The sequence below is a fragment of the Culex pipiens genome, chromosome 1 (assembly GCF_016801865.2).
Source record: "Culex pipiens pallens isolate TS chromosome 1, TS_CPP_V2, whole genome shotgun sequence".
Lineage (NCBI taxonomy): Eukaryota > Metazoa > Arthropoda > Insecta > Diptera > Culicidae > Culex > Culex pipiens.
The window spans coordinates 94,844,441-94,871,377 of NC_068937.1; the positions used below are offsets into that span (position 1 = coordinate 94,844,441).

General features: G+C 41.1%; 3 protein-coding genes across 7 annotated transcripts in view; 2 read left to right on the top strand and 1 right to left on the bottom strand.

Moving 5' to 3' along the window:
• Positions 1-1,648: 1,648 nt before the first annotated feature.
• LOC120424055 (non-specific lipid-transfer protein-like 1) lies at positions 1,649-2,209 on the top strand. Its single transcript, XM_039588076.2, has 2 exons — positions 1,649-1,835; positions 1,897-2,209. The coding sequence occupies exons 1-2, from the start codon at positions 1,709-1,711 to the stop codon at positions 2,085-2,087; spliced, it is 318 nt and encodes a 105-aa protein (XP_039444010.1). The 5' UTR covers positions 1,649-1,708; the 3' UTR covers positions 2,088-2,209.
• A 3,706-nt stretch (positions 2,210-5,915) lies between these two features.
• Positions 5,916-12,942, top strand: LOC120424031 (uncharacterized). The gene is made up of 3 exons (XM_039588053.2): positions 5,916-6,050; positions 9,671-10,105; positions 12,498-12,942. Exons 1-3 carry the CDS (start codon positions 5,957-5,959, stop codon positions 12,608-12,610), a joined length of 642 nt encoding a protein of 213 aa, XP_039443987.1. The 5' UTR covers positions 5,916-5,956; the 3' UTR covers positions 12,611-12,942.
• LOC120424028 (autophagy-related protein 2 homolog B) overlaps positions 12,714-26,937 on the bottom strand; it is a 76,252-nt gene continuing 62,028 nt past the window's right edge. For all 5 annotated transcript variants that reach the window (XM_039588051.2, XM_039588049.2, XM_039588050.2 and 2 more), the window contains 10 exons: positions 26,460-26,562; positions 22,738-24,966; positions 22,462-22,679; positions 22,064-22,308; positions 21,856-22,006; positions 21,233-21,798; positions 17,108-19,259; positions 16,893-17,047; positions 13,818-13,964; positions 12,714-13,750 (listed from right to left, as the gene is read on the bottom strand). In XM_039588051.2, coding sequence (XP_039443985.1) covers positions 13,520-13,750; positions 13,818-13,964; positions 16,893-17,047; positions 17,108-19,259; positions 21,233-21,798; positions 21,856-22,006; positions 22,064-22,308; positions 22,462-22,679; positions 22,738-24,966; positions 26,460-26,562 — 6,197 coding nt within the window. In that variant the 3' untranslated portion in view covers positions 12,714-13,519. The remainder of the gene's footprint in view (positions 13,751-13,817; positions 13,965-16,892; positions 17,048-17,107; positions 19,260-21,232; positions 21,799-21,855; positions 22,007-22,063; positions 22,309-22,461; positions 22,680-22,737; positions 24,967-26,459; positions 26,563-26,937) is intronic.

Sequence of the window (26,937 nt, forward strand, 5' to 3'; positions counted from 1 at the left end):
AAATAGCATTTTGATAAAATGAGCCTTAAAACGAACTCTAAGCCTTATTTTGTACTTTCCAAATATTATAAGAAAACAAAGGTTTTGAAAAAAGCTTCATTCAATCTTAAGCCCCGTGGCGTTTACGTCGTTTTGGCGTGGTTGTAGGATCAGCTTATTGCATTGCTAGCAACAATTCCTCATACTGGAAATAATCAAAATTGTAAAAATTACGGCCGTACGAGCGATTGTTCCTCTTGCCCCACCTTCCCCTAATTTATGTCAATGAATGAATTATATAATTATACAGCAATTCCATTTGAAAAGAGCCTAAACCGAAAAAAAAGTTCTCCGATCAAGCTCAACATTTTTCTGGGGGTTCCTTGGCCAAAATAATTCGACCCGTATTTTTTTGTTTGGCCATTAGGGTGACCTACGCCGTGTTAGGGTGGTCCGAAAAATGACAATTTTCGTCAATTTTCGCAAAAACCACTTTCTTCAAAAAATCATATCTCCACGTCATTTCATCCGATTTCAGCTGTCTTAGACGTAAAAGAAAGGTGATTAGTTTGACTATTTGAGCAAAATAGTAAGAAGTTTCAAAAATCTAGCTTAACATTTGAAAAAGTCAAATGAAAACTTAAAATGGCGTTTTGACCTTGTCTGGACCAAAGAGCCAAAGAGCCTCGGAAAATTTCACATAACATTTCAAAAACTGGCGATGTCGAACCGTACGTTTCCGAGATGTGATTTTTTGAAAATTAAACTGAGTTTTTCGACGCGCCACGCGCAAAAACAGGAAAATGCCGAAATCGGCAAAAAATCTACTTTTTTCACTAAAACTGCGATAACTTAAAAATTTAGGCTCTTTTCAAATGGAATTGCTATATATAAATTTTGAAATACATTTGCTTGAGAACACAATTCATTCAGTGCATTCAAGAAAGGTACAACCGGAACATGCTGATTAATTTTGGTGCATATATTTTAGAGTGATTTTATAGTGATTGCCAATATTCCTTGAAAATGATGGACGGCTTCACATTCAATGTATTCCGAATATGGTCGAAAGTAAAAAGGAGGACGAAACGTAATTAGGTTTTTCATTTCTCGCTAAAAGAATATCAACTAAATGGTAATTTTAAATTCAATAACAGTCGAATTAAAAAAAAAATTGATAACTTCGTGGTTGTTACAAGATTTGTTGAATTGCAAAAGATTGTATCAACCAGGGGTGTGGAGCGGAATAGGGTCGTATTTCAACGACTCCGACTCCGGCTTTGGAATGTAACTAGAGTCGGACTCCAGCTCTCCAAAAGTCCGACTGCACCGACTCCTAGACCGACTCTTACTAAATCTCCTTTACAAAGCTGTTAAAAATTGATCAATACTGGCTTTTCAGAAATATATTTTTTTACCATTTGTAATTTTGATAAAATATTCTTCCATAAACTTTTCAGTTTATCACAAGTTAAGCATGACTCATGCATTATTCTTCAAATGCACACCGCTTAAACCGCAACACGACTTAACCGTTGCATCATGACGACCGCACGAGTAAAGCTTTGGATTAAGGATAAACTTAGCGTTAAGGCTACCCGCCTAGACTTCACCGTTGGTCTATACCGTGATAAGCTTTTGTTTTCTATAAAAACATCCGAAACATCCGAAGTTGGACACCACTCGTTCATCAGATCTTACCCAGAAACAACTTCACCCTAAAATCACCATGAAGTGCGACGCCGTCATCGAGAAGATCAAGGCCCGCGTGGCCGGAATCGACGCCAACGGACCGCGCAAGGTTCTGGGAGTGTTCCAGCTGAACATCGAAGCTGCTGATGGTGTTCACGAGTTGGGTGAGTTTAAGAATTCGTTAACTCTCTTTAGAATTTTCTAAAAAATAATCTTGATCTTCAGTGGTTGACCTGAAGGACCTGAAAGTGTACGATGGCAAGGCCGCCGGTGCCGACGTCGTGATCAACCTGAAGGACGAGGACTTTATCGCGGTCGGCACGAAGGCCATCTCGGTGCACGATGCCGTCGGCCAGGGCAAGGTCAAGATGAGCGGTGACGAGGCGCTGTTCCAGGCGCTGGTCGATGCCATCTAAATTTGTCGTGACTGTCGAGACTCTCGGATTGGATTTGTGGAACATTTAAGTTTAGGGTTGCAAAGTGTGTGAGCGTAATTTGGGAACGTTTTCAATAAATTGTTAAGTTTGGGAAAATGAAACTGCTTTTTTTATCACACCGGACACAATTAAAGGGCACATTTCCCCAGCCATCAATAAATAACACATAATTGACCAGACGAGAAGATCTGTCGATATTGTAAACGAGAATGTTTTCGCATAATTAATAATAACTGAGGCGTGGTTCGTGTTCGATACTCTCATCCAGATCCAGCTAAAGCGTCTCCTCTAATGACCCCTATCGAGATCGATCTTCTTCGCTCATTGTGTGGGCAAACATATAGCGAAAGGGATTGCAGATAAGATCGGGATGCCTTCCCGAGAAGAGAGAAATTGTGAAAAGCTGTCAAAAATTGTTACAGTCAACTACAAGCCAGTTTCTTTTGTTCATTAGATATAATTTTAAACGATATTTTATTCATTTAAAAAAAATAAAGTTTAGAACCGATGACAGTTGTTCAATTTTCCATCTACTCAGACATATTGACTTCTACAACTTTTTGTGTGTTCTGAATTCTTCTTCACAATACCAAGAACCAACGTCGCGAAGCAGAGGATCATGACACGCGACTTCTCATAGTAGGGTAGTTACACTAATTTGCGACCACTAAAATGTTTTATGTTTTTTTTTTCAGAAAACCTTATTAGAATATTATGGTTTTCAAACTTGTTTTCGGAAGAAAACAACTTTACTTGAAAGGTCAAAATAGTGGCAACTTCACTCTATTCTCCTAAAAAAAAAGCAAAAAAAGGGGAAAATAAAGTCGGAGATAAGCCTTTCCTTTCTCTGCCATGCAGCATCTTAAGCTAAAAACCTTTAGCAAAAATGAGAAAAATAAAACGCCAACCATCAACAAGTACCGCTAGAACTGGACTCGGACACCGGCTTTGCTGCGCCGTCTGTCCCTCTCAATGTCTCTGAAGTTTGTTTTTTTGCCCCGCGATCATTTCTTCCCTCCCAAAAGCACCTGCTGACCGACAGACCTCACCCCCCGTCAACGACGACGACCTGGAACCAATCGTCCAACGACCTGGACACAATGGGGAAAATGTAAAAAAAGATCCGAAATCTGGATATTTGATTTTGAGCAGCGATATTTAACATTTTAAACAAGTTTTCAGCTTTGGACACACCGTTTTCCCACTGTGCAAACACAGCATCTCTTCAGAGAATCTCGTTCTTCTTAACTGGTGCTGCTGCGTTCCGAATTTCTTCCGCGACCCGCAGGTATTTTCTCAGTCTTCTGGATTATCTTGTCGCGAACGGATCTCTCTCGACCACGCGTGGAGGGTTCGCGGATAAAGTCGTGAGAAAGTTGCCTACTCGGAGTGAAGTTTTTGAGTTTTTTTTTTGTGATTTTGGATTAAAATCTCAGTGCTGAGTGCTTCAGGTAAAAACAGAAATACAGTACCAATAGTTAGAATATGTGAGTGTTAAGTGTATTTGAGAAAATTTAATCCAAATTTATCATTTTTATATTCTAAACATTGAACGAATTTACCAACCTATCAATAACCCAACTCATTTTCACATTTAAATTGTTAGATTAACTTAACATCAAAACACATAAAAAAAATCAAACCATCCACATTAACGACCCCCGGGTCTTTTGTGGTCTCTATTACAAGTTTCTGCTCGAACCTAGGAGTCCGAAGGCTTGAATGGAGAGAGCACCCAAACTTCTTTCTACTCCAAGGAACCTTCCACCCCAGTATTTGAACTGACGACCTTTGGATTGCGAGTCCAACCGCCGCCAGCGATTCCACCGGAGTAGGCTTGGTTTGGTATGTTGTTTGTACTTATGGCATGGAGACGACTCCTACACCTGGAATGACTTAACGGCCTAACAACCAAGGCCGGGACAGACATTTTACTTCCTCATCCGATGGAAGGTTGGAGCAGATGGGAATCGAACCCAGAATCATCCGCTTACAAAGCGGACAGCGTAACCATTCGGCCACGCACTGATCTTGTGGATTGTCTGAATTAAAAAAAAAACAATCTTTAAATACAATGAGGAGCATTTTGACAATACATTATTTTGAATTTCACGCCATTTAAAGCCACATTTCACAGCCGAGATTGAAACCGCGAAAATTGTAAAAGGAGTACTAGTTTATTAAAAATACATTAGGAAAATGCTTTTTTTTTGTTTTGGAACCTTGCATTGAAAAAACTTTTAAAATCGATTGTGAACTATTCAGAATACACTGTGCTTTATAATTTGAACAAGTTTTGAATTTTGGGACCACAGATGGATAGACGACGTAAAAGCCTAAAAAAAATATTTCCATTCAACTCCATTCAAACTGGAAATAGATTTTATTTATAAACAAGGCTCAATATTTTGGCAACCGTCATACAAAAATGGTACGTGGTATATAAGTTGTAGGTATTGATGAGAAAAAATGGTGCACGGAAAAAAGTATACATAAAAAAATTGGTGCCGATTTATGATTATTTTTTAGAGGTATAAGACCGTTTCAGAAAAAACTCTAGAAATATTCAATATTACGACTTTTAAAAATGTTAAAGTTGATTTCAAAATTTGAAATATATTTTTTTCGAAAAGATCAAAACAATTTACAACTGTTTAATTTAACATTGAAAATAGTACCATTATTTTCTGGGCTATGGTACTAGACCATAAAAGACTGTTTGGGTGCGACTAGAATAACTTAAATTGTCTTGTTTCTTATTCTTTTATTTGCTGTATTTCAGCAACAAGAGATTTTCGAATATTTACGTCCATAATCTTTTGTATGGACAGCTGCCAAAATTTGATGGAGCCTTGTATGGGTATACCAATAACATCAAATCTTCTTTGGTCATAGGGAAGGCCTCCAAAAAGTTTAAGCCAAACAAAAAAAATAAAAAAATAATAAATGCACGAAATTTGCCGATTTTGTTGAAAATTGCTCAAATTCATTGATCTTTTGCTATTTTTTATAGAAACATAACTGTGATGATGTACAAAGCACATTGTGATATTTTTTTTTACGAAATTATGAAAATTAAGCTTGAAATTTGAAATTTAGTTTTTTTTACTAGTATTTTCCGCCCCCAAAGAAAAAAATAATAAGTTGTTTATGTGCCCCCTGATCTCAGCAATTTGAGCGTACTAAAAAGTAAAAAAACAGTGAAACTAGCCTGAACAAAACAACATTCGTGTCAACGATTTTTGGGAACATATACAAAACACAAACATTGCCGTAAGTCGTTTTTTACATTTTGAGAAAAACGAGTTTTTTTGTTTTCACCCTGAATAAATCAAAACTAGATTTCATATGAAGATTGACCAAACTGCACGGAGTTTTTACGTTTTTTTGTTGAATTTCTCAGGAATGAAATCGAATATTGGGAATCTGTGAAGTTCAAAAGGTTAGGCATTGAAAGATCAAATTAGCCCAAAATGCACGATCATGTTCAAAATGTTACATCGTCTTGTATTGCTTCTCGTAAAACCCAAAATGACATTCTGATCAAGGAAAGTAGAACAAACAAAACATCTAGAGTACTTTTTCAAAACCACCAATGCGCCATGGGTTTTCTATGTGTATAGCACCTTTTGAAAAAGTAAGCGAGACATGAGAATTAAAATCTTATTTCATGAATTTTATCCTTTTATGAATTCCTCATATTAAATACACTTTTTTTCAAGCTTTGAAAACTAATTTTATTTATTTAAATTGACTTTCTCTCCAACTTGCAGCTAGAGCTCGACTCACGAAAAGCTCGAATCTCTTCATCCCACCGTCATCACCGGCCGTCACAACCCAAATCCAAGATGACCCACCAGCTGCGACTTGGCCACGCTACCCTGCTCCTGCTTATCGCTATCAGCCTGACTGACGCAACAGTTCCGACGATAGATAATATCGGTAATCCTCGACCCACAGCCTGCACAAATCCATCTTTTTTGTCTTTAAACTTTTGACGACTGCACAAAAAAGAAAAAAAAAACATATTTTTTTCTTGGTCAACTGATATGCGTTAATCGCATGCAAGTCTGTCCTCTGACGACAGTGACCGCGGATATTCGTCACGTGCGTGACGTGCCATTCGCGACGATACGTTTAAATGGTTTCCTTTCTTTTCCGACCGGTTCCGAAATGCGGTGATTGAACGTCCACCAAAGTCATCAACGCCTACACCGGTTGGCCGTTTGATGGCCAATAAATTGGTGAATGTCCGAAAAATCTAGACGGAAAACAGGTTTAACAGTGGTAGAGTAATTTGTCAACTGTTGGGTAAAAGATAGAAAAATGCTTAGAAAATTAAAAAAAAAAACTATTGAAAATTAGTTCAAAATCATTTCAGAAGAAAAAAAAACATTGTCCATAGTCCAACAATTCTTAAATTACCCCTAAAGAATCTTCAGATTTATCACACGTAGCATCTAAAACGTGACCATTGAAAGCCCATTAGTTTGATTCATCGTGGCTACGGTTTATGAATGCGTTGATATTTTAATCGTGTGCATTCTCCACACGGCACCGATACGGTGTTATTGAACATTTTCGAGAAACAAATCACTCTAAGGAAATTGTTTTAAAATCTATCAGTTACGCTAAACTTCCTGTATTCTAACTTTCTTTAAAAAAAAAAAGCTCAATTATACACGATTTTTTCTATTTTTACAACCAAATTTACAACCAAGATTGGGCTTCGAAATTCAACAATTTCAATAGAAGAATACCACAACTTTCCACGTTTACGTGTAACCATGAGATTAATCAAAAAATATAACAAATCAATTTGATCGAGTAAATGTTTATTTAATGTTTTACCTTTTACAAATACCAAAGCAAGTTTGAAGGAATTTTTTAATCGCTTATTGTAAATCACAAAAAATGCTAGACTAAATTTCACACATTTAACATTTTGAATTGGTCAAAATTTTAGTTTATATCTCTTTTGAAATGTTAGGCTTGATTTGAAATTTTGAAAATATTTTATGCGACGGATTAAAAAATTTTACGGAGAATTATTTTTAGATTGAAAGTCGAACCAATTTGCCTTGATATCGGCAGAAGGATTTTTAGAGATAAGAATTTCAGATCTTTGCAAGTATTGTTCAAACTTTATTTAATTTTGAAAAAAATATCTTTTCTTATTTTTTCCCTTAACAACCTACCTGGGTATCAAATGATCGGGAATTTTTCATACATTTCGAAAGTTATAAAACATTTTTTTGAAAATATTAAAAAAATCACAAAGTTACGTATTTTCAGAAAAAAATCTCAAAGTTTCAGCTTTTTTACAATAAGGGTATCAAATAATTGTGATTTTTCATACATTTTGAAAGTTATAAAACAATTGTTTGAAAATAGTAAAACAAAATCACAAAATTACGTATTTTCGAAAAAATACTTAAAATTTAAATTTTTGCACCATGGGTCAAATGGTCGGGATTTTTTCAAACAATCCGATAGTAAAAGAAAAAACTACATATTTAAAAGAAAAACCTAAAAACTTCAGTATTTCACAAACAAAAATCCGATTATATGATAGCCATATAATGAAAATTGAAATTTTAGTGATTTTTTCAAAAAGACGTAGTTTTGTGATTTTTTTTTAGTATTTCACAAAAAATACATTAGCCTATATTTAAGGCGACCAACAATCACAAAATATACAGCGATCTGCTGAATCAAATCTTTCATTTTGTTGATAAACGTTTTTTTTTTTTTTTTTCTTAACCCTCTAACGCCCATGGTTACTCCAGAGCACCACTAATTTTTGGCTTCAAAATTCAATTTCTCCGCAATCCTTCATTTTTTTCAACCTGGTTCAACCTGCATTAGTTAATATAGAATGTTAACTAATAACCATTAAAATTTCATCCAATTTGGTCGATCCAATTACGAGTAATGTGGAAAAACGTAAAAAAATCGATTTTGCTCTGGGCGAGAAGGGGTTAACTTATTTTTATTAGGTCCTTTTAGGTGCTGATAAACGTTACGTTACGAAATGTCAAATTTGCTTTTACGAAAATCTAGTGTTATCACGAAAACATTTGTAAATCCAAATTTTTACAGGTTTTCACGAGCTTCAGAAAGTCTTTGAATCTTTTCTTGTATATAGTTTGCAAGGAATTTGAAAAGAACAATTGTTGATAATCAAATTTGAACTGAGGCAAACCCGGAAAACTATTCATATTATCCTTATAAAATCAAACTGACAGTTAATTAAAAGCTTTGGCAAAATCAAAAAAGCAATTGAATTTAAAAAAAGTTGTTATTATCAGCATTAAAATTCCGTACAAATCCGTATTATACAAAAACATCCGCACAAAAATCCGGCCAGTAAAAAATCCGCGAATAGGGTTGAACATCCGTATAGTTGGTTGCCTTACCTTTACTGTACAAAAAATAAATTTCTAGTATTTTTTCGAAAATACGTTATTTTGCGAGTATTTTGAGTATTTCACTAAAAAAATATTATAACTATCAAAATGTATAAGAAATCCCGATCATTTGTAAATCATATTGTAAAAAACTGAAATTTTGAGTATTTTTTCAGAAAATACGAAGTTTTGTGAAAATTTTGAGTATTTAAAAAAAAACCGTCAACTCCGTGTACCGTCAACTGGGGCGAAACGGGACTACAGTCTGATTAGGGACAGCACTTTTTAGAGCACTTAAAAGCTTGAAATTTGGAAAACGATGCATTTTTTTACATGTTCTGTGTCTGTTCTATCCGAAACTAATAAAAAATATCCAAAAATTGTACAGTGACAAAGCTAAAATAGCTGTCCCAATTTGCCCCATGTGTCCCGTTTCACCCCAGATGACGGTATGAAATAACCCGGTCATTTGATAACCATATAGCAAAATCAATAATTTTGATGTTTTTTTCCGAGAAAAAAATGATTTTCAAAATACTGGGAAAATACCTCTGCCTGTGTGGATCAATCAAACCGCGCGCTGGACTCACAATCTGTTCGAATCCCGAGGTGGAAGCAAAAAAAATCTTAGTGTAAATAAAGGTATCCGGTGCCCTCTCCCCGTGCCATACCTTCCCACTTAGGAGACCCAGAAGGCGGAGTCTTATCGCAAGAAGAACGATACACACCTGTGGATCCGTATTTTTGTGAAAATTTTCATGTAATTATCATTGCAATGGATAACTGACATCATCCCGATTCTAAAACACTATAATTGTTTAATGTTTGGTTGATGTCTCATAGGATTATAGCCAATGTCTCACATATAACTAAAATCCCACAAGCTCTGTGCCTCAGTTATGCACGCCTCTGTTTTGCATCCCCCATATGCGGTGCTAAAACGAGGCATGACTGTAAAATGGGTAATACGCGCAACTATTTTATTTTCTGGATTGTCCTAATCTTAACACACAACTTGACTGAAAACACAAAGTCTATCAGAAAAAAACCCTTCCTGCAACCTGACTAAAAATATTTAAGCTTCAAATGAGCCTTAAAAAAACTCATATTTTGAAAAACATTCAAAACTAACGTAATTTTATTCCCTTCCAGTGAAAGTGCTCCAATCCCCCGCCTTCCAGCAGATCATCCTCCCACAACCACTGGCTGATGCCCCGGCCACCATGACCGCCGCCGACACTCCCGCCACCTCCGACGACAAAAACAAGAAACCCCAAATGGACAGTCCCGCCACCAGCAAAGACACCCCAGAAGATCCAACCCTCAAACTGGTCACACGTGTCCTGGACACCCTCCGACCTGCGCCAATTCCAGTGCCATTGTCGATCGCGGCACCTGCTCCAGCAGCGGTCCTGTTGCTACCTCAACGACGTGCCCTACCCGGATGTCCGCTGTGCGATGCCTCCGTGTACAGCTATTGCGACTTTAAGGTGTTCCACGACGGATGCTGCTGCGGAACGGCCAACGGAGGTGGTTACGGTCATGGGGGCGGCGGTGGCGGGTTTGGGGGAGGATTCGGAGGAAATGGTGAGTTATTTTTTATACAATTTACAGCTCAAACTAGATTATCCAAAGTCAACGCAAAAGTTTTACTTTGGATAATCGAATCACCTGAGCCACCTGAAAACCTTAGAAAAACTTACAAAACCTTGCATCCATTGAGATAGGGTTATACCACAGCCTGTCTGTGGTTATACTTTGGAATGTCCCCTTCAATGTTCAATTTATAGATCATCATAAAAAATAGTTTGTAATGTTGGTTAGGGTGCTATAGAATTTCAATGTAAATGTTTGCAAAAAAAAACCTTAATTCTTATTTGAAACTTTGAAAACGATTATCTACTCTTATCTTATCTAATTTAATCTAATCTTACACATTCGCAGCCAGTCCGGTGAAAGCATGCTGGAAAGTCCTGTGATTAGATTACGCCCCAAGCACTTTTCTTGTCATTTTTAATAATTGCAGTACATCCCGAGAACACCCGAAAATGTATTACAAAAATTAAAGCGGCCAGCCCTACTGCGTTGTGTTTACCGCAGGGAGGATTCTGAGATGTTTGGAAGTTTTACACTTATCATGACGGCAAATAAACTCCACGCGGGTTGACGGCAAGTAACATTCACGTGGGGAAACGTTGTTGTATTCAAATGGACCAAATCTTTTAAAATAAGTTAAAAATTTGAAAGATTCATTTTTAATACCCCTACAAGGAAGGCAATAATTTGTTCGAAAAATTTGATAGTGTCCATAGTGAAACATATTATTATGTCTTACATTGCTAGGCATTTGAGTTTTAATTTTTGGCTCATTTGGTTAGTTTTCCTGGACAATGTTTACTGGTTTTATTCAGCATTTCAAAAAACATATCTCACCAATACCAAATCGATTAATCGGGTAAATTTTTTTCTCTGTTATCGGATTTTCCTGTAATATTTTTTAATAACCGAAAGAGTTATTTATCGAACAAGCTTCTGTTATTATGTTGTGCCATTTTAACAGTTAATCTGGGTTTAAATAACAAATCCTGGCCTCCTAATAATAACAGAACTTGAACTTTTGCAGTTATTTCCACCTGCTCGGGTGGACACGGGAAAAACCAAGGAAAAAACAAAAAAACTCGAAAAAAAATATTGAATGTTAGATAGGGTGGTCCAGATCCGGCCTTCCTCGGGGCTAAATCAAAGAAGGGCACATCACAAGGCTACATTTCAAATTTGAGCTCATTCTGACCACGAGATCCCCTCCCTCTAATCGCTTGAAGTTTGTATGGGAAAATCTTCAAAATGTATGGAGAAAAGCAACTGTTTCAGTTTTTATACCTATGGAAGGCGCAATAACTATTTAATTCTTAACCATTTTCGGAACAAATATCTTCTTTAAATTTGTTTTTTTTTCCAAAAACACCATATTTTTTGGGATTTTTTGCTAAAAAGTAATTAGCCTCCAAAATTGGCCATTTCCGCGCGCCGTTTCCCCGAGGATTTGGAACACCCTAGTGTTAGTGAATCAATTCGAAAATTAAAAAATATTTTTTCAAATAAATCTGTAAAAAAAATCCCGCATTTCACTTTTTAATTACATCATGTTTAATAATTAAAATAGCAAAACACCGACAAACAGACATAAATCATTGATCATTTACATAAAATACCAGGAATCACTCCCCAAGAAAGCCATCTAGTTGTTTTACTGTTCGTGCACTATTTTTCAAATAATTGTTAAATGCGATCAAACTAGCGCATAACTATCCCATATGCATTTTCATGACTTTTGAGTTATTAGTGCATGGTGGATGCATGATGGTTGGTTCAAATTTGTGTGCTTTTAAAAAAAACTGAAAATATGCCAGAACATGTTCAAAAAATTGGAGAAAATGCAGTTTTTGCGCGAAAACTTAACCCGTTGCATTACGTGTGGCATACACTTGGCTTGCGATTTTTTCAGCTTGTTGTGTTTGCATATGGGACACTTTTCCAAACATGGTGATGAATTTAAAATTTGCCATAGTGAATTTTAGATCACTCAAATTGACCATTAAATGAGATTTAAGTCTGTGCGTCTGTAAAAAAAATAGTTCCTTGAAGTTGAATACCACCTTGAATGGAGCAGCACATCTAAAAATACAAATTAAATGTTATATATTAAGAGAAATACAGTGGACTCTCTGGCTATCAATTTTCTCGATATCAATATTGCACCAGCTGTCAATAAATTTGTCAGTCCCTTCAAATAGATTGCTTTGATTTTTGTTCTATAATTTGATAACTCCCGCTCTCGAGACCTTCAATATCGACAACGAGAGAGTCCACTGTACTCAGAAGGGCGAAAAACCAATCTTAAATTTCAGTTAGCTCAATTTAAGCTGAAGCTGAATAAGTTACCTTACCCACATTGATCTCCTTACTTTCTTCCTTTCAGGCCTCGGTGGCTACGGCGGCTGCGGCTACCAGGAGGACTGCAGCTTTCTGTACGCCAACTCGTGCTACGAGCACCAGCTGATCGTCAACTGCTGCTGCAATTCACCGTACTGAGAGGAGGAGGGACGTTTTCACAACTTACAACAGCGACAAACAACGAGGATGAGCGTTTGAAGTATATAGAATCATTCTCCCGGGGAGAAAGATTTTTGCTTTATTTTTATTTCCTCCGGAAAGCACTCGCGCAGCTCGCGAGCCTTTCCAACTCTATGAAAATACAAATTGTTGCTGAATAATTTTAAACTTTAATAGTTTCTCATCTCACGTTCACGCTCTCTAGCTTTCACAAGTTTTTTTTTTTTTCATCCATTAAGAAACGATCATCTTTGCACTGTAAAATCAATAAAGTGTGTGCTGATAATAGTTAGGCAAAAATCAAAGTTCAATCACTGACTGACTTTCCTTTCTCGTTTAGAACTGCCCGATTTCTCGCTGTTCTGCTTCTTAGACAAAATTTAAGAGTTATTTTGTTTTTCGTAATATTAGTTCCTATAGGAAATATGGATGCTCGTAATATAGTTTTACACTACAATGAATAAGAGTAATTCTATATAATAGCAGCATGAACAAATCTTGTTAAGAGTTGCCTTTTGGGAAAGGCATTTCGTAGTAAAGAGAGAGAGAGATTAATCGTCTATCATATTGGCTTACTAATTGGTGCGATTTTGTCGTTCTTTTTTTCTTCTCAAAATGTTCCTCCAAAACGGTACAATTCAAGATTAAATTTTTGCGAGTCGTAGTTGCCGAAAATTCCAAGCCACCAACTCACGTAGAAAATTGTTTCTTTATCACATGCTTACATTCTTGTTATTACGGCTAGTAAAATATGATTGCTGTCCCCACACCGCGATCGAATTCGGGCTGTGACAAAAAAAAATCGCAACTTAAAATTCGTCCTTCTTCTACAAGAAAACCAAACAAAAAACACACAAAACAAATCTACCACAAAACAACCAAGCTGACTCACTCCACGTCGTCCTTGTACTTTTCCCGCGCCTCAGCCCTCGCGTCCGGCACCAGCTGGTTCTTGACGCCGCCCAGCACGTTGCTGGTGGCTTGCGTGGCCAGCACGATCGGTTGCACCACAATCGGCGGAATCTGGCGCATCACGGCCCCCACCGCCCCCGTGTAGCCCTTCTGGTCGTGCTCGAGGGCGGTCAGCTCGACCAGGTTGTGGGCGGTCTCGGAGATGCCCTAAAAAAATGTCACAAATTTAATTAAACCTTTGATTTTCTAGACTAAGTTCAAGTCGTGTACAAACCTCCCGCACGATCTGAATGGCGTTGGTCATGCCCTCGCGGATGTCCTGCGGAGGGTGCAGCCGCTTCCGCTTGCCCTTCTTGTTGCCTCGGCCGCGGCGAACCGATGGGCCTGGCGATACCATGTCGTACGCGGTTTCGGCGGTAATCTGAGAAAAGGAATTTGAAAGAAAGAAAACATATTTCAGAAACATGTTCAGATTTGTCTCTTATTTATTTTCACAAAAAATCGATTCGAACTGACGACCTTTGGATTGTGAGTCCAACTGCTTACTAGAGACTCTACCGAGACAGGGCCCAGGGAGACGATCTGGACTGAGCTAACGACCTAACATCTTCGTTAGACCGGGGCCAGCATTTACTTCCCCGTCCAACGGAAGGCGTGATCAGACAAATCTCGTCTCGAAAAATGCCATCGGAACCGTCTGGGATCGAACCCAGTCCAACTGAGGTCAAAGGCTAAGCACCATCGACAAACTTATGTATTTGCTTATTTTCGAATTTTCAAATATTTGCATTTTTTTTATTTAGGCCATTGTAAATTTTTTTTTCAAGTTTTTCTTTCCATAATTAAATTTGCTGTTCATTTCAGGAATTTTTGGATCACTGAGTTTTTTTTAGTTTGGAATTTAAAATTGTATTAACAGGAAATTCGGATTTATTTATTTTTGAATTGTAAAGTTACGAATTTTTAAAGTTACAACTTTTTTTTATTTTTGGGTTACTAAATTTTTTAAGTTTTAGCTTTTTGAATAAAAAAAAACGATTTTTTTGAATTTTTGCATGATTTGATTTTTGAACAGGCAAATTTGGATTTTTTTTTATTTTTTCCTTTAAAATTACTGCATTTTAGAATTTCTGATGTTTCCAAGTAATGGAATCTAAAATTTTGGAATTATGGAATTTTCATATTGAATAATTTATAAATCATTGAATCTTAATTTTATTAATTTTTGGGTTTTAAAATGTCTGCATTTTTGAATTTTAAAATTATCGTATTTATGAGTTTTAGATTTTTTAATTTCTTATTTTTTGGTGTTTCAAAGTTTGAAATTTCAAATTTCAGAATTATTAAAATTTCAAATTATTAATTTCTAATTTTTGAAATTGAAATTTGTGGAATTATTGGATATTTGAATTGTTGGATTATAAATATTTACATTTTAGATTTTTTTAATTTTCAATTTGAATTTTTAAATTCTTGAATTTTAAAATTTGTAAATTTTCAAATTTTTCAATTATTGAATTTTTGGATCTTTAAATTTTTTGTATTTTCGAAGTTTTGAATTTTCAAATATTGAAATTTCCAATCTTTTGAATCATTGAATTTTGTAATTTCAAATATTTGAATTTTTAAATAAGGCTAGAATCTCTGTTAGCGTGAGGGTCTGTTAATGGTTTACCGATAATTAATCCACGACTTTTGTTACAGCTCGGGCAAAGATTTTTAGATTTTCAAAATTCAAACTTTGAGTTACGTAATAAAGGATGCTCCCCCACTGATATTTCGAGCAAGATAGAAGAAAGGTTTGGTCTCTTTCGAAAGCCCTCTCAGTAAAACTCTTTTCATGGTATTGTTTTCATCGCTGACTGGGGGATTCCGTGTCTTTTTTTCACATGCGATCACTTTTCATGGTCAACCAATAAAACCGGAAACCGGAAAATCGTGAGTATTCTATAGTCCCAAAAAAAAATTTGGTTGCAGTTGTAACTTCAAAAATTCCAATTGGAAAATCATCTTCAAAAATGTCCCTTCACTCTATTTTTCTTTGTCGAGAGATGTACATTTTATAATAATAATTTGTGAGGTCGAATTCACCGATATTTTACGCAAGATTGAAAAAAAGACTTAGTTTTTTTATCTCTCTCTCAGTGATTGAAAAGTGAATCACTCTCGTTGAAGATTTTTCCAAAGCTGACCTTAGTTAGAAGGCACCGAAAGAGACTAATTTTTTTTTTCTTTCGGGAGTTCATGACATTTTACAAGCAGTTTTTCTCAAGCCTCATAGCACCGTAGTTTGAGTGACACGTCGACGACAATTGAAAATTCGTCAAAGCCTTGTTTTGTTAAAAAAAAAAACGGTTTACATTTATACGTAAAACAATGAAAATCAAGCTTCCCATGCGCCAGTGCCAACGCACACCGCGGGTTTGGTTTTCTAGCTTCGGTACGTGCCTGAACCCATTTGTGTATTGGTATCTTGGTACATCGTACCAGCGCACCACGACACTCTCGGCTCGCCCCATCGGTTTTGTTTCTGGCACTCACCCATGGCATGAACTCAGCGTGCCGTGGTACGCGCCGTGGTATTGAACCCGTTTTGTACCGCCAGCGCGTACCACGGCACGTACCTCGGCTCGTAACGAGAGAAGCACCTTGGCTCATATACCGGATTCATGCCATGGGTGAGTGCCAGACACAAAACCGACGCGGCGAACCGAGAGTGTCGTGGTGCGCTGGTACGATGAACCAAAATACCCTCGGTTCGTGTGAGTCGGGTACGGGTGTAAACCGAACAAAGCAGGCGCAAAGCAAACCCGAGGTGCAAGTAAACCGCGTGTACCGCACGGTGCAGGGAAGCTTGATGAAAATGATAAACACACTCAAACCCCGATTGTTTGACACCAATTCTGGAGTTTTTTTTTTAAAGGTCCAATAAACCAAATTTTTAGTTTTTGCTTTTTTGGTGTTTTTGAAACCGCCATGAGTCAGGGGTATTAAAAAACACCCAAAAAGCAAAAACTGAAAATTTGGTTTATTGGACCTTTTAAAAAAAAAACGCCAGAATTGTTGTCAAACGAACGGGGATAAATTTTAAGTTTAACACCCTCTTTACACGGAGCTCACACACACTACCAAACGTTTGGTATGATAGTAAGTGTGAGTCCCGTGTAAAAAGTGACAGTTTGTCACTTTTTAGTTTGACTTTGACCAACCAACGGGGTTCAAACTACAAAGTTACAGACGAAAAAGTGACCAACCACTGGGGGTTGAGTGTATGCTGTACATTAATCGTACATAATAACAAGTGTAATGAAAACGAAGCACAGAGAAGAGAAATATACGATTCACCCACCTGTAGCAAATGAATGATCCGGGTGGTAATCTCCAGCGCTGCCAGTGCCGTCCTAGCCGTGAAGCTCTGCGCTCCGCGCTGCAGCCCCCGCACGATCCTTCCGTCCTTCTGGTACTGCTCGATCGGCAACCAGAACAGATCCCAGATACCTTGGACTAAAATCAATACAAGATGTTAGTATTACTAGAAATAGACATTGAGAGAAGTAATCTTACATAGTTGCACCAGCGAGTACATCGGCCCGACGCCGCCCAGAATCTTCGGCAGCTGCTTCTTCTTGATGTCCTGGAGCCACTCCTGCAGCAGGAAGTTCAGCAGGCGGTCAACGCCCAGAATTCCGTGCCGGTAGGAGATCTTCTTCAGCTTGATCTCCGAGCACTGCAGCTGGCCCAGTCCCATCAACAGTCCGGCCAGCGGTCCGTGGGACAGTTCAACCCGCTTGCCGTGGTAGTCGATCCGGATGGGCACATCCGGGCCGAAGATCACGTTCCGGAAGTAGATCGGGGGCGAGTCGTCGCCCATTTCGGTACCGGTGTCCTGCGGGTTTTCCTTGTTCTTTTCCTCCTCTTCGATGAGTAGCATTAGGTTTTCGGAGACGAGCTTGCGGGCGGCTAGTTCTTGTGCCGCTTCCGGAAGTTCCACCATCATGACCGGAGGTTGATGCGAGGGAGTCGTGGAAGATTGGCTGGCCCGACTAGAGGGTTGCTGGTACTTGCCTGTTTCGGTAGTTTCGCTGAGATCACCGCCACCGCCGAGCAGGTTGAAGAAGTTGACCAGGAAGAGGAGCGAGTCTTGGTCGATGTTGAGTCGGATTGGGAGGATCGAGATGCGAAGGCAGCATTCCTGGGCCGGTAGAACCGGATTTGGCCGGAGGTGAAGCGCCTTGATGACCACCATGTGGTTGTTGCCTTTACTTGGGCGTTGACCCACGCTGGATTGGTAGAGGAATTTCTTGATGTCCGAGATGGCGAGGCGGTCCCAGATTTCCAGCTCCGTGATGAGTAGCACCTGACGGGAGGCCTGCTCCGCGTTTGGTGGGTACACTTCGTGCGAGAACTTGACCTTGTTGATCTGCACCTCCATCATGACGTCATGCTTGCGCTCGAGACCTCCGCGGCTCTTCCAGGTTTGCTTTTGGGTTACTGGACCGAACGTGACCGCTGGTGAACCCTTCGAGTAGCTGACACCGCTCTTGTAGGCTTCTGACATTGGCAAATGGGCGAAACTGTGTTCCGACTTTTTCACCTTGGGCTTCTTCCGATCTTCTTCGGTTTGGAAGTCGTGACCTCCGTACAGATGCCACGTCACGGACATCTCACAAATTGTGTAGCGGGTGACGGCCATCGGGAAACCTTGTGGAGCCAGCAGAAGATCCGGCTTGCCCGATGGAACACTGAAGTGATTATCCACGATGCGGATGGGTTCTTCCAGCACCGGGACTTCCTGGTTGCTACAGTGAGGCCGTTCCTCGTCGGCAATGAAGCAGAAATCTTCATCCGTGTCGGAACTGACCTTTCTTGCCACGCCTGATGTGGCCTTATTGTCCACGTTTGTCGGGTGCTTTCGTACATCACCCAAATCCATGGTCACCTGTGGCAGCGCTTCCACAGCTTCATCTTCTTCCTGCTCCTTCTGCATTCCCATCACCGAACACTCAAAGTTGAGCAGCTCCCGCATCTCCGTATTCACCGATCCGGTATCCTCGGAACGATCGTCAAAAGGCCGCTGCTTCAAGTAGTGATCATCGTCCTGATACGAAGACGGAACGCTCGATCCTTCATCGATGCTCAACGAATCATCATCCGACGTGAACCTCCTCTTATTGCTGTGATCCGACACCAAGTTGTTGACCAGCTTCTTCCTAGCCGCCGCCCGATTCTGATCCTCATCCGGAAAGAAGAACACCTCAACGCCCTCCCCATCGGCCAGCAGCTGATCATCCCTCGAAGAGTCACTAAACGTACTCTGCAACGACATGCTCTCCTCCATCGCCTCAGCCATCAACGTGTTAACCCGTTGCTGCTGCTTCGGCGTCACTTCCGGCGCCGACTGGCTCGGCTTAACCGGCAACAGATCCGCCTCCTGTTCCGATCCCATCGGAAGCCCCCCAACGCTACTGGTGTCATCCCCGATCTCACTCGATCCGTCATCCTGCACCACCAGATCGCCCTCCGAGGCCAGATAGCCAATCAGCTGAGCTAGGGCCCGGCCGGAATCGGCACAGGTTCGCACGTGCACATCGTTGATGGCCGTCCGTAGGTCGAACTTGGGGAACGAACTGGTCGCCTTCTCGTTCAACCGGAGCGATATCTCGAACAGACCCAGCTCTACCAAGCACACCAGGTCGTTGGACGGGACCACCGTGATCTGTTGGTATTAAATGAGCGAAAGAAAGCCTGGGTTACAATTCCGGAGGTTGTTGGGTGTATGTTTGCATTGGTGGTCGAAGTCTCATGAGTAAAAACAAAATGCGTTTGTTCGTCTGTCAAATGAAATGACATACGGAAATATATTCGGCAGAGTAGTGTATGATTCGAAGAAAAATCAATAAGTAAAATAAAAGAACGGAAGTATGATAAAACGGTAAATATATTCCAAGAAAATTATTCGGCAGAAAAATTTAATCAGTAGACGACCTCCAAACAAAAAACTTAAAGGCAGAATCATTAGAACGTTGGAAATTCTTCGACAGAAATAATGTCTTATTTGTCATAAAATTGATAGGCAGAATGATTTAAATGCATGAATTTCATTTGGAAGAAAGGATCATAATACAGAAAATTGATTAAAAGACCTGGAATGTATTAGTCAGAAAAAGTTAATAGGAAGAAAAGATCAAAAGGCAGTTTTGTATTCTAAGGGAGTCAGCAGAAAAGCAGAAAAATAGAAGCGGATTTTTTAAAAGGCAGGAAAATTGCTATAACAGAAAAATATCACCAAAAAGGATCAATAAATAGAAAACTGAAAGAAAAAAATAATAATAAAAGACAAGAAATGTTTCACAGATGGAATCAACTGGCAGAAAGTTAAAAGACAGAAAAATTAATAGTAGGGATTTTATTTTGAAGGAAGGATAAATAGGCAAGGTGAGAAAAAAGCACATGGAATCGAATAGAAAATTGAAACAAGCAGCCAAAAAGCAGAATCATTGAACCGACGAACTTTTCTTCGGCAGCAAATGTTGACGAGCAAAAAGTGTCAATGAAATGAAAATTCAATGGCAGTATTTTTTTTTTCGGCAGAATGACTCAACCAGCAGCAAATTACAACTTATTTGGCAGAAACATGATTTAAATGCAATATTTTTATTGCTGGAAATGTTTGAAAGAAGAATATGTAATCGACACTAAAAATTGATCAGGAAGGAAATACAGAGAAACTAGTGGCAGAATTATTTGATCAACAGAAAGGTTAAATAAACAGAAAAAAAATTCAAGAAGAATTTTCGTAAAAATTGATCCACCGGCAGACAATGATCAAAATGCAGAAAAATTATTCAGCAGAAAGGGTTAAATGCGGTAAAGTTATTTAGGTTAAAACATTTAATCGGCAGAATGACTAAGCAACAGGAATAAAAAATCGGCAGAAAAAGTTGATCAACAGAAAGAGTGAATAAACAGGAAATTTAATTGGCAGAAAATTAATAAAAGGAAAAATGGGTTAAATGCAGAAAAATTATGGGATAAAAAAATATAGGCAGAAAGACAAAAAGGCAGAAAATTTATTCTTCAGAAAAAGTGGTTTGGCAGAAAACTTCAATAGCAGAATTCAAAAATGGGAGAAAATGTCAAATCAAACCATCCACATTAACGACCCCCGGGTCTTTTGTGGTCTCTATTGCAAGTTTCTGCTCGAACCTAGGAGTCCGAAGGCTTGAATGGGGAGAGCACCCAAACCTCTTTCTACTCCAAGGAACCTTCCACCCCAGTGTTTGAACTGACGACCTTTGGATTGCGAGTCCAACCGCCGCCAGCGATTCCACCGGAGTAGGCTTGGTTTGGTGTGTTGTTTGTACTTATGGCATGGAGACAACTCCTACACCTGGAATGACTTAACGGCCTAACAACCAAGGCCGGGACCGACATTTTACTTCCTCATCCGATGGAAGGTTGGAGCAGATGGGAATCGAACCCAGAATTATCCGCTTACAAAGCGGACAGCGTAACCATTCGGCCACGCACTGCCACGGGAGAAAATATATTCAACAGAAATAAATTGATCGGCAGAAAACATCAAATGGCAGAAAATTAAAAGGCAGAAAACTGTTTAACTGTCAAAATATACACGTCACAAAGGCAGCCTGACTGTCAGTTTTCCGAGCCACTCGTCTATTTCCTTACCTTATTGTCCTCCTTGGCGCTCTTCTTCGGCTCGTCACTTCCCGCCACCGGAACGATCTGCGGCGCCAAACTGAGCGTCGCATCTTCCGCAATAAACCGCAACGTCAAGCCCGCACACTCCGCCGCAATGTTGCTGCTGATCATGAACGAGCTCACGGTGATGATCGCCCGGTACGGGAAGTACAGCGGCCGGTAGTCGATGGCACAGTCCCACAGGTGCAGGTGCATCTCGGTAATGACCCCGAGCGGCGTGTAGCCCTGGACGGGGTAGTCCACCACGTCGAACATGTCCTGCAGCTGGGTGAGCCACGAGTGCTGCGGAAGGGTCGAGTGGTGCCGAAGCGTAGTCAACTGGATGCCGGCCGACATCCGGATACGCTTGATGCTCTGCTCGGGGAGCGCTTTGATCTGGATGGCCAGCGAGAACATTTCCCGGTTCGGGCAGCCACGCTGCTCGTGCAGGGTTAGGTTTCGGGGCGTTGGGTAGAGGGTACTGAGGATGTACGCTGGAAGCACGCTGTTGACCAGCCTGAGCGGCGGATTGTTGGCCGGGGTTGGTATGAGACCTGTTGGAAGTGTTTTGTGGTGAATGTAGGCGAGAATAATGGGAATTGAGAACATACCACAATGGTAGATATCCGCTGCCTTGCCCTGGATGCAAAGGTAGCCCAGGTTGGAGTTGCCGTGAAAGCCGTTCACCGAAAATACGTACGTCGACTGCAGCTTGATGATAAACTCCCCCAGCTGTCCCGGAATTACGTGGTTCTGGGCATCCTGAAACAACCAAACTTGATGAATCAATTCTCAGTAGTTTGACCCTGCTGAACATACCCGCACCGGAGCGAACATCGTCAGCATGCCCTGGCCAATGTTGAGCTGGAACGCGATCGCGTTGCTGCGGTCCACGAAAGACGCCTTCCGATGGGACGACGCCTGATGCCTTCGGTTTTGCTGCTGGTGGTGGTGCTGATGATGGGACTGCTGGGCCGGATTACGTCCGCTGCGGTCGTAGACCGAGTAGAAGATACCGTCCGAGTCGGACTCCGACTCCGAGTTGGTAGCGGACGAGCTGGAATCTGAAAAATTTAGGCTGTTAACTAGACTACTTTGAAGTTTATCACGAACGCTAGTATTAATCTTCTAATCTAGTAATCAAGATGATTTTTCGCAGCAAGAGCCGCCAAACTTCACGACGAACGTCAGTATGAACCAATTGTTTTAGTACTCACCCAGCTGAATCGCGCTCTGGCACATGGTAAAGGGCGCGTAGATGCTGTCCATCATGCCCATCGAGGCCAGGTTGATGTGCGGTTCCTGGAACGCCACCCGGGACGCGCTCGCGTTGGCACTGGCTTCCGCGGCGGCCGTCGCCGCCGGTGCGCTCGGCTCCCACAGCAGCAGGTCGGTGCTGATGCGGTTGTAGATGACCTCGTACAGGTGTTTTGATCTGTTGGAAGCGTTTTGAGGTTATGACTAGGTTAAACAAAATTAAGGTTGTTACTCACTTCAACTGCAAGCTGACGACGGGCAACTCGATCCGGATCTGCAGCTTGCTCAGGCGCATCGCGGCATCGCAGAACGTGCGCAGCTCTTCCGCGTCTCCGGGAAGCGTTAGCGTCTCCGGATCGTCCACCGAGGCCTTCGCGTGCGGGGTGTCACTTTCGCGGCAGACGCGCTTCGCGCTGAACGGAGTGTCCTCTTTGCTTTTCCCAGTGGTAACGCCGAAGCTTTCGCCGGACGTCGGATCGCTGTCACTTTCTTCGCCGCGTCTTCGCTGACCGTCCGGTTGATTGGTTGGGTTTTCCTGCAGCTTCTGTATGGCGGCCTCGCTGGGGATTTCGATCACGATGCGCGGATATTCGACGCCCGGTTTCTTGTCGCCGTCGGTCATGACGGCTTTGCCGATGTTGACGCAGTCGTGCTTGAGTTCAGTCTCGTGGTAGAACAGCTGGATTTCGTTGGCGGCGATGTCGTAGAGAGGGTGCGGGGTAAGACCGATGTTAACGCGGACCTGCTGCAGTTTGACCAGGATGAAGTCTGGCCGGATGTTGCGACGCCACCAGGGAACGCGCTGTGGGTCGTGGATTGGTCGCAGGTCTGGAATAGGGAAGCGCAGCCGGAATTCGATGGATGGGGCGTCCAGGTGAAGTTCGGTTTTGGGTTCGAACTTGCGGGAAGTTCCGGTTGGGGAGTCGGGGGAGTTCACTGGAGTTGTTTGGGTGTAGTAAGTAGCGAAGGGGAAGTGGTAGATCAGGGAACTGATCCGGTCCAGGATGGTGATGTCGAACTCGGACAGGAACGGTGCTAGGGAGAAGTGAAGTTCCGTTTTGGGGGGTGCGAATCGCTTTCCGCTGGATCCTTTGAGGGCGTTGCAAGTTTGCTTGAACTGGATCGTGATTTCGGGCCGTTTGGGCAGTGCACTGGAACACTTTTCCCGGTAGAACTCGACCAACGGAACGGCCACTTCAGTCAGTACCTCCCGGAGATCGGCCCGGGCGATCGATATCGAGAACCGCAGGACGGATCCGAGCCGGTTTCGTTGTTCTTCTCCTTCCACGATGATCGGTGCCATCAGCAGACGCAGATGGCTGCTATCACAACCGGAGTCCATGATCAGGCCGGCGTTTAGAATATCGTTTGCACCGAGCCCCAGGCCGAGATTGCCGACTGACCGGAAGAATCGGTCCGCCTTGGCCTGGAGCTGCTGGACGCTCGCTTCACTGAGCGGCGATTCGTTGGCACTGAACTGACTGCTCTCCACCAGTAGATCCTCGTGAAGCAGAACCACCGCGATGGCCGCCACTCGGACATTGAACTTGGAAATGTCAGCATCCGCGTCCGGATTGATCTGGCGCCGTCGACTCGCCGCCGACGTAGTCCGCGACGCCGCACTGGAAGACGAAAACGAGCAGGTCATGGAGCTGTTCGAGGACTCGATCATCTCCGAAATGGCGTAGCACTCGTCCATGAACTGAGCCGCCTGCTCCTGAATTATTGTCTGCATCGGATCCGCCAGTGACCAGCCCTGGTTCATACCAACCCCTCCTCCCATCTGGTTGAAGTTGTGCTTATTGAAATCATACTCATTGTTCCCACCCGGTCCCGCTGTATTCAAATCCGGCGGCGAACATTTGGGCGTCGACGGTGCCGCATTCACCCCCAGCAACGTGTCACTCAGCAGCACCACCGAGTGTAACTGCCTTGGCGACATAAACAGCTGCAACCCTCCCAGCGACATCTCCAACTCCACGTTCGGCCCCGCCAGGTTATCCGCCTGCTTCATCTTAAGTCGAATCTCCTGCTTCGACGTAATCTTCCCCACCATTATCTCCCCCGAACGGAACACCTCGACCTGCTCCTCCTCCTCCTCTTCCTCCCCCTCCTCTCCACTATCACTTTGCTTAAAACTAGCTCCACTAACGCTATTATCACAAACGCTTGTATAACTACTAATCGGATCGGGCAGGTCCGAGATCGTGCTGAGGAACTGTTCGCTCGCGACCGACTTTTCGCAAGTTTCCTGCCGCTGCCGTTGCTGCTGCTGCTGCCGTCGAGGGCTGTGTATCCGGAACTCCTCCGTGTAGAATGTGATGCCCTCCATCGTGATGTGGTGAGTTGCGTGCGTCGCGATCAGGAAGGACTTTTGCTTGGGCTGTTGCTGGTCATCGCTGCCCGAGGATGGTGCGTCCGAACGGTCCGGCGGGTCGCTTCCGGCTTCGTTCTGGTACTCGATGCTGGAAGAATAGAGAAGCAATTTCAGTTTGACGCAGTTTGACGGAATGCAAGCATTTGGTACGGTATGTCCACGCATCCTCCCTCCCTGGCAGATTCTGTGAAATGTGATCCGATCAAATAAAATTCTCTGTGGTGAACATATCACGGTAAGGTGGCCGCATTATTTTCTATGATACTTTGTAACGGCTGCTTAGGGCGTATCTTAAAAAAAATCCTTCCGAAAAACTGTCCAATTTTAAGCGAAACTTGAGGATGCCGAAGGAATGTCTCTCTTATCCTCTTAAAAAAGTGGAGCATCAACACATCACGTCTTCCAAATATTAGTATACAAATTTACTTTGAAAAAATGCGTAGAAGTCAGCAAAGTATCTTTTTTAAACAATAAATTGTGATAAGATCTCCCTCTAGCACGATGAATGATCTAAACATCCATAACTTCCACAACTCTGAAAACAAATCGGCAAATCCATGAAAAAAGGCCGTCGTAATTATTCCTCCTCCGTAGTGCGTAACCACCAGCGTCGGCCCAGCTTCAGACTTCCCACTGATTACTTCACTTGCGGTTTGCGAACTGTACGGTAACGATGGTAATGAGTGATTGAAGGCACGCCTCAAAACATACAATTACCTTCCAACGCAGCCTAACTGTCGGCGGCTAACCAGTAAAAAAAGTAATGTGTTTCACACCCCACTCATTAGAGTGCGAACGTATTGAATAGCTAATATTTAAAAAAAATATTGATGCGAGAAAATACAATTAAAAAAACTAAACATTTGGCATTTTTAAATCGTAACATTGAGAAAATTTCTATCTTTCCATATCCCACTACACCCTTACCAAAAATCATGATTTTTTGAGTTCCAAATCCCACTTTTCATACGAATTTTTCAGTTCAACCCATATAACCATTTTTATGGTTGTAGTCTGTGGGTGTTGTTTTCCAGGAATCTTTTTGAATCTAATTTTCTCAAACAAAAACAGTATTGTTTCACTTTTTACAAACACCTTTTGGTGGGAAAAGCCAAAATGAAAACATTATTTAAAAATTTCAACGCGCTTTTTCACGAGAATTTTTATTAAATGTCGACTTTAAAAATAACAACTTTTCAACCAAATTTTAACATGGCCAAGTCCAACGCTGCAAACAGCTGTTCAAATGAGCAAAAAAATAATCATTTTCACAAGTATCGCAAATCCGTTTGGTGTGAGGAGTGTGTTAGTTGCGTGTTTGAATGGTGGTATATAAACAGAGATTTTAGCAGCTCACCACATCGAAAGTGAAACCGAAATTTCGTTAGCAGCTGTGTGTACATTACCCACACACACAAAAAGCCACACACTTATCGACAATGATGGTTCAAGAGAAAACAGATTTCATGAAAATAGGTCAGTTCCCTGAATTAGTACATTAATCCTCAGGGTTATCTCGAAGCACTTCAAATTGCGCGCACAGGTAATTTTTGTTAAATTTTAAATAATTCGGTCGCTTACCTCTTGACTTTGACTATGAGTGCGACCCCGCAATCGCTGTCCGGTGGCAGGTATTCTAGCCGGATTTCCGTGTTGACCAGCTTGGCTTTGATCCGGTTCAGCACTGGGAATAGAGAGAAGAGAAAAGAGTTAAGCCAATTTTTGAAGGGTGTTAGTGTTACAACTATTTTTTGGCTTTCAAGTAAAAAAAAAAAAAATTTCAATTTAATTCATCCAGTATTTTATACAATTTTGAGAAAATTATTGTTTTCGGTTAAGTCTTAATTATTTATTTTTTTCAAGAAAAGGTATCACAAAATATGAATGTGAAGACATGATAACAGTTAGACTGTTGCTAAAACGTTTGCAAACATCTAATAAATTGAGCATCTCCGAGTATATGTAGGTATTAATCCTGGAAAATAAAAAAAAAACAGGAATTCTGAAATCCTAGAAAATTTCAAATTTTGTCCTTGTTTTTTTTTCCTGTGTTCAAAAA

Excerpts from the sequence above, each read along its gene's own strand:
- LOC120424055 (XM_039588076.2), top strand. The coding sequence starts at position 1,709 with ATGAAGTGCGACGCCGTCATCGAGAAGATCAAGGCCCGCGTGGCCGGA. Across the intron at positions 1,836-1,896 it reads TGATGGTGTTCACGAGTTGG|TGGTTGACCTGAAGGACCTG; the intron begins GTGAGTTTAAGA and ends CTTGATCTTCAG.
- LOC120424031 (XM_039588053.2), top strand. The coding sequence starts at position 5,957 with ATGACCCACCAGCTGCGACTTGGCCACGCTACCCTGCTCCTGCTTATC. Across the intron at positions 6,051-9,670 it reads TCCGACGATAGATAATATCG|TGAAAGTGCTCCAATCCCCC; the intron begins GTAATCCTCGAC and ends ATTCCCTTCCAG. Across the intron at positions 10,106-12,497 it reads GGGAGGATTCGGAGGAAATG|GCCTCGGTGGCTACGGCGGC; the intron begins GTGAGTTATTTT and ends TCTTCCTTTCAG.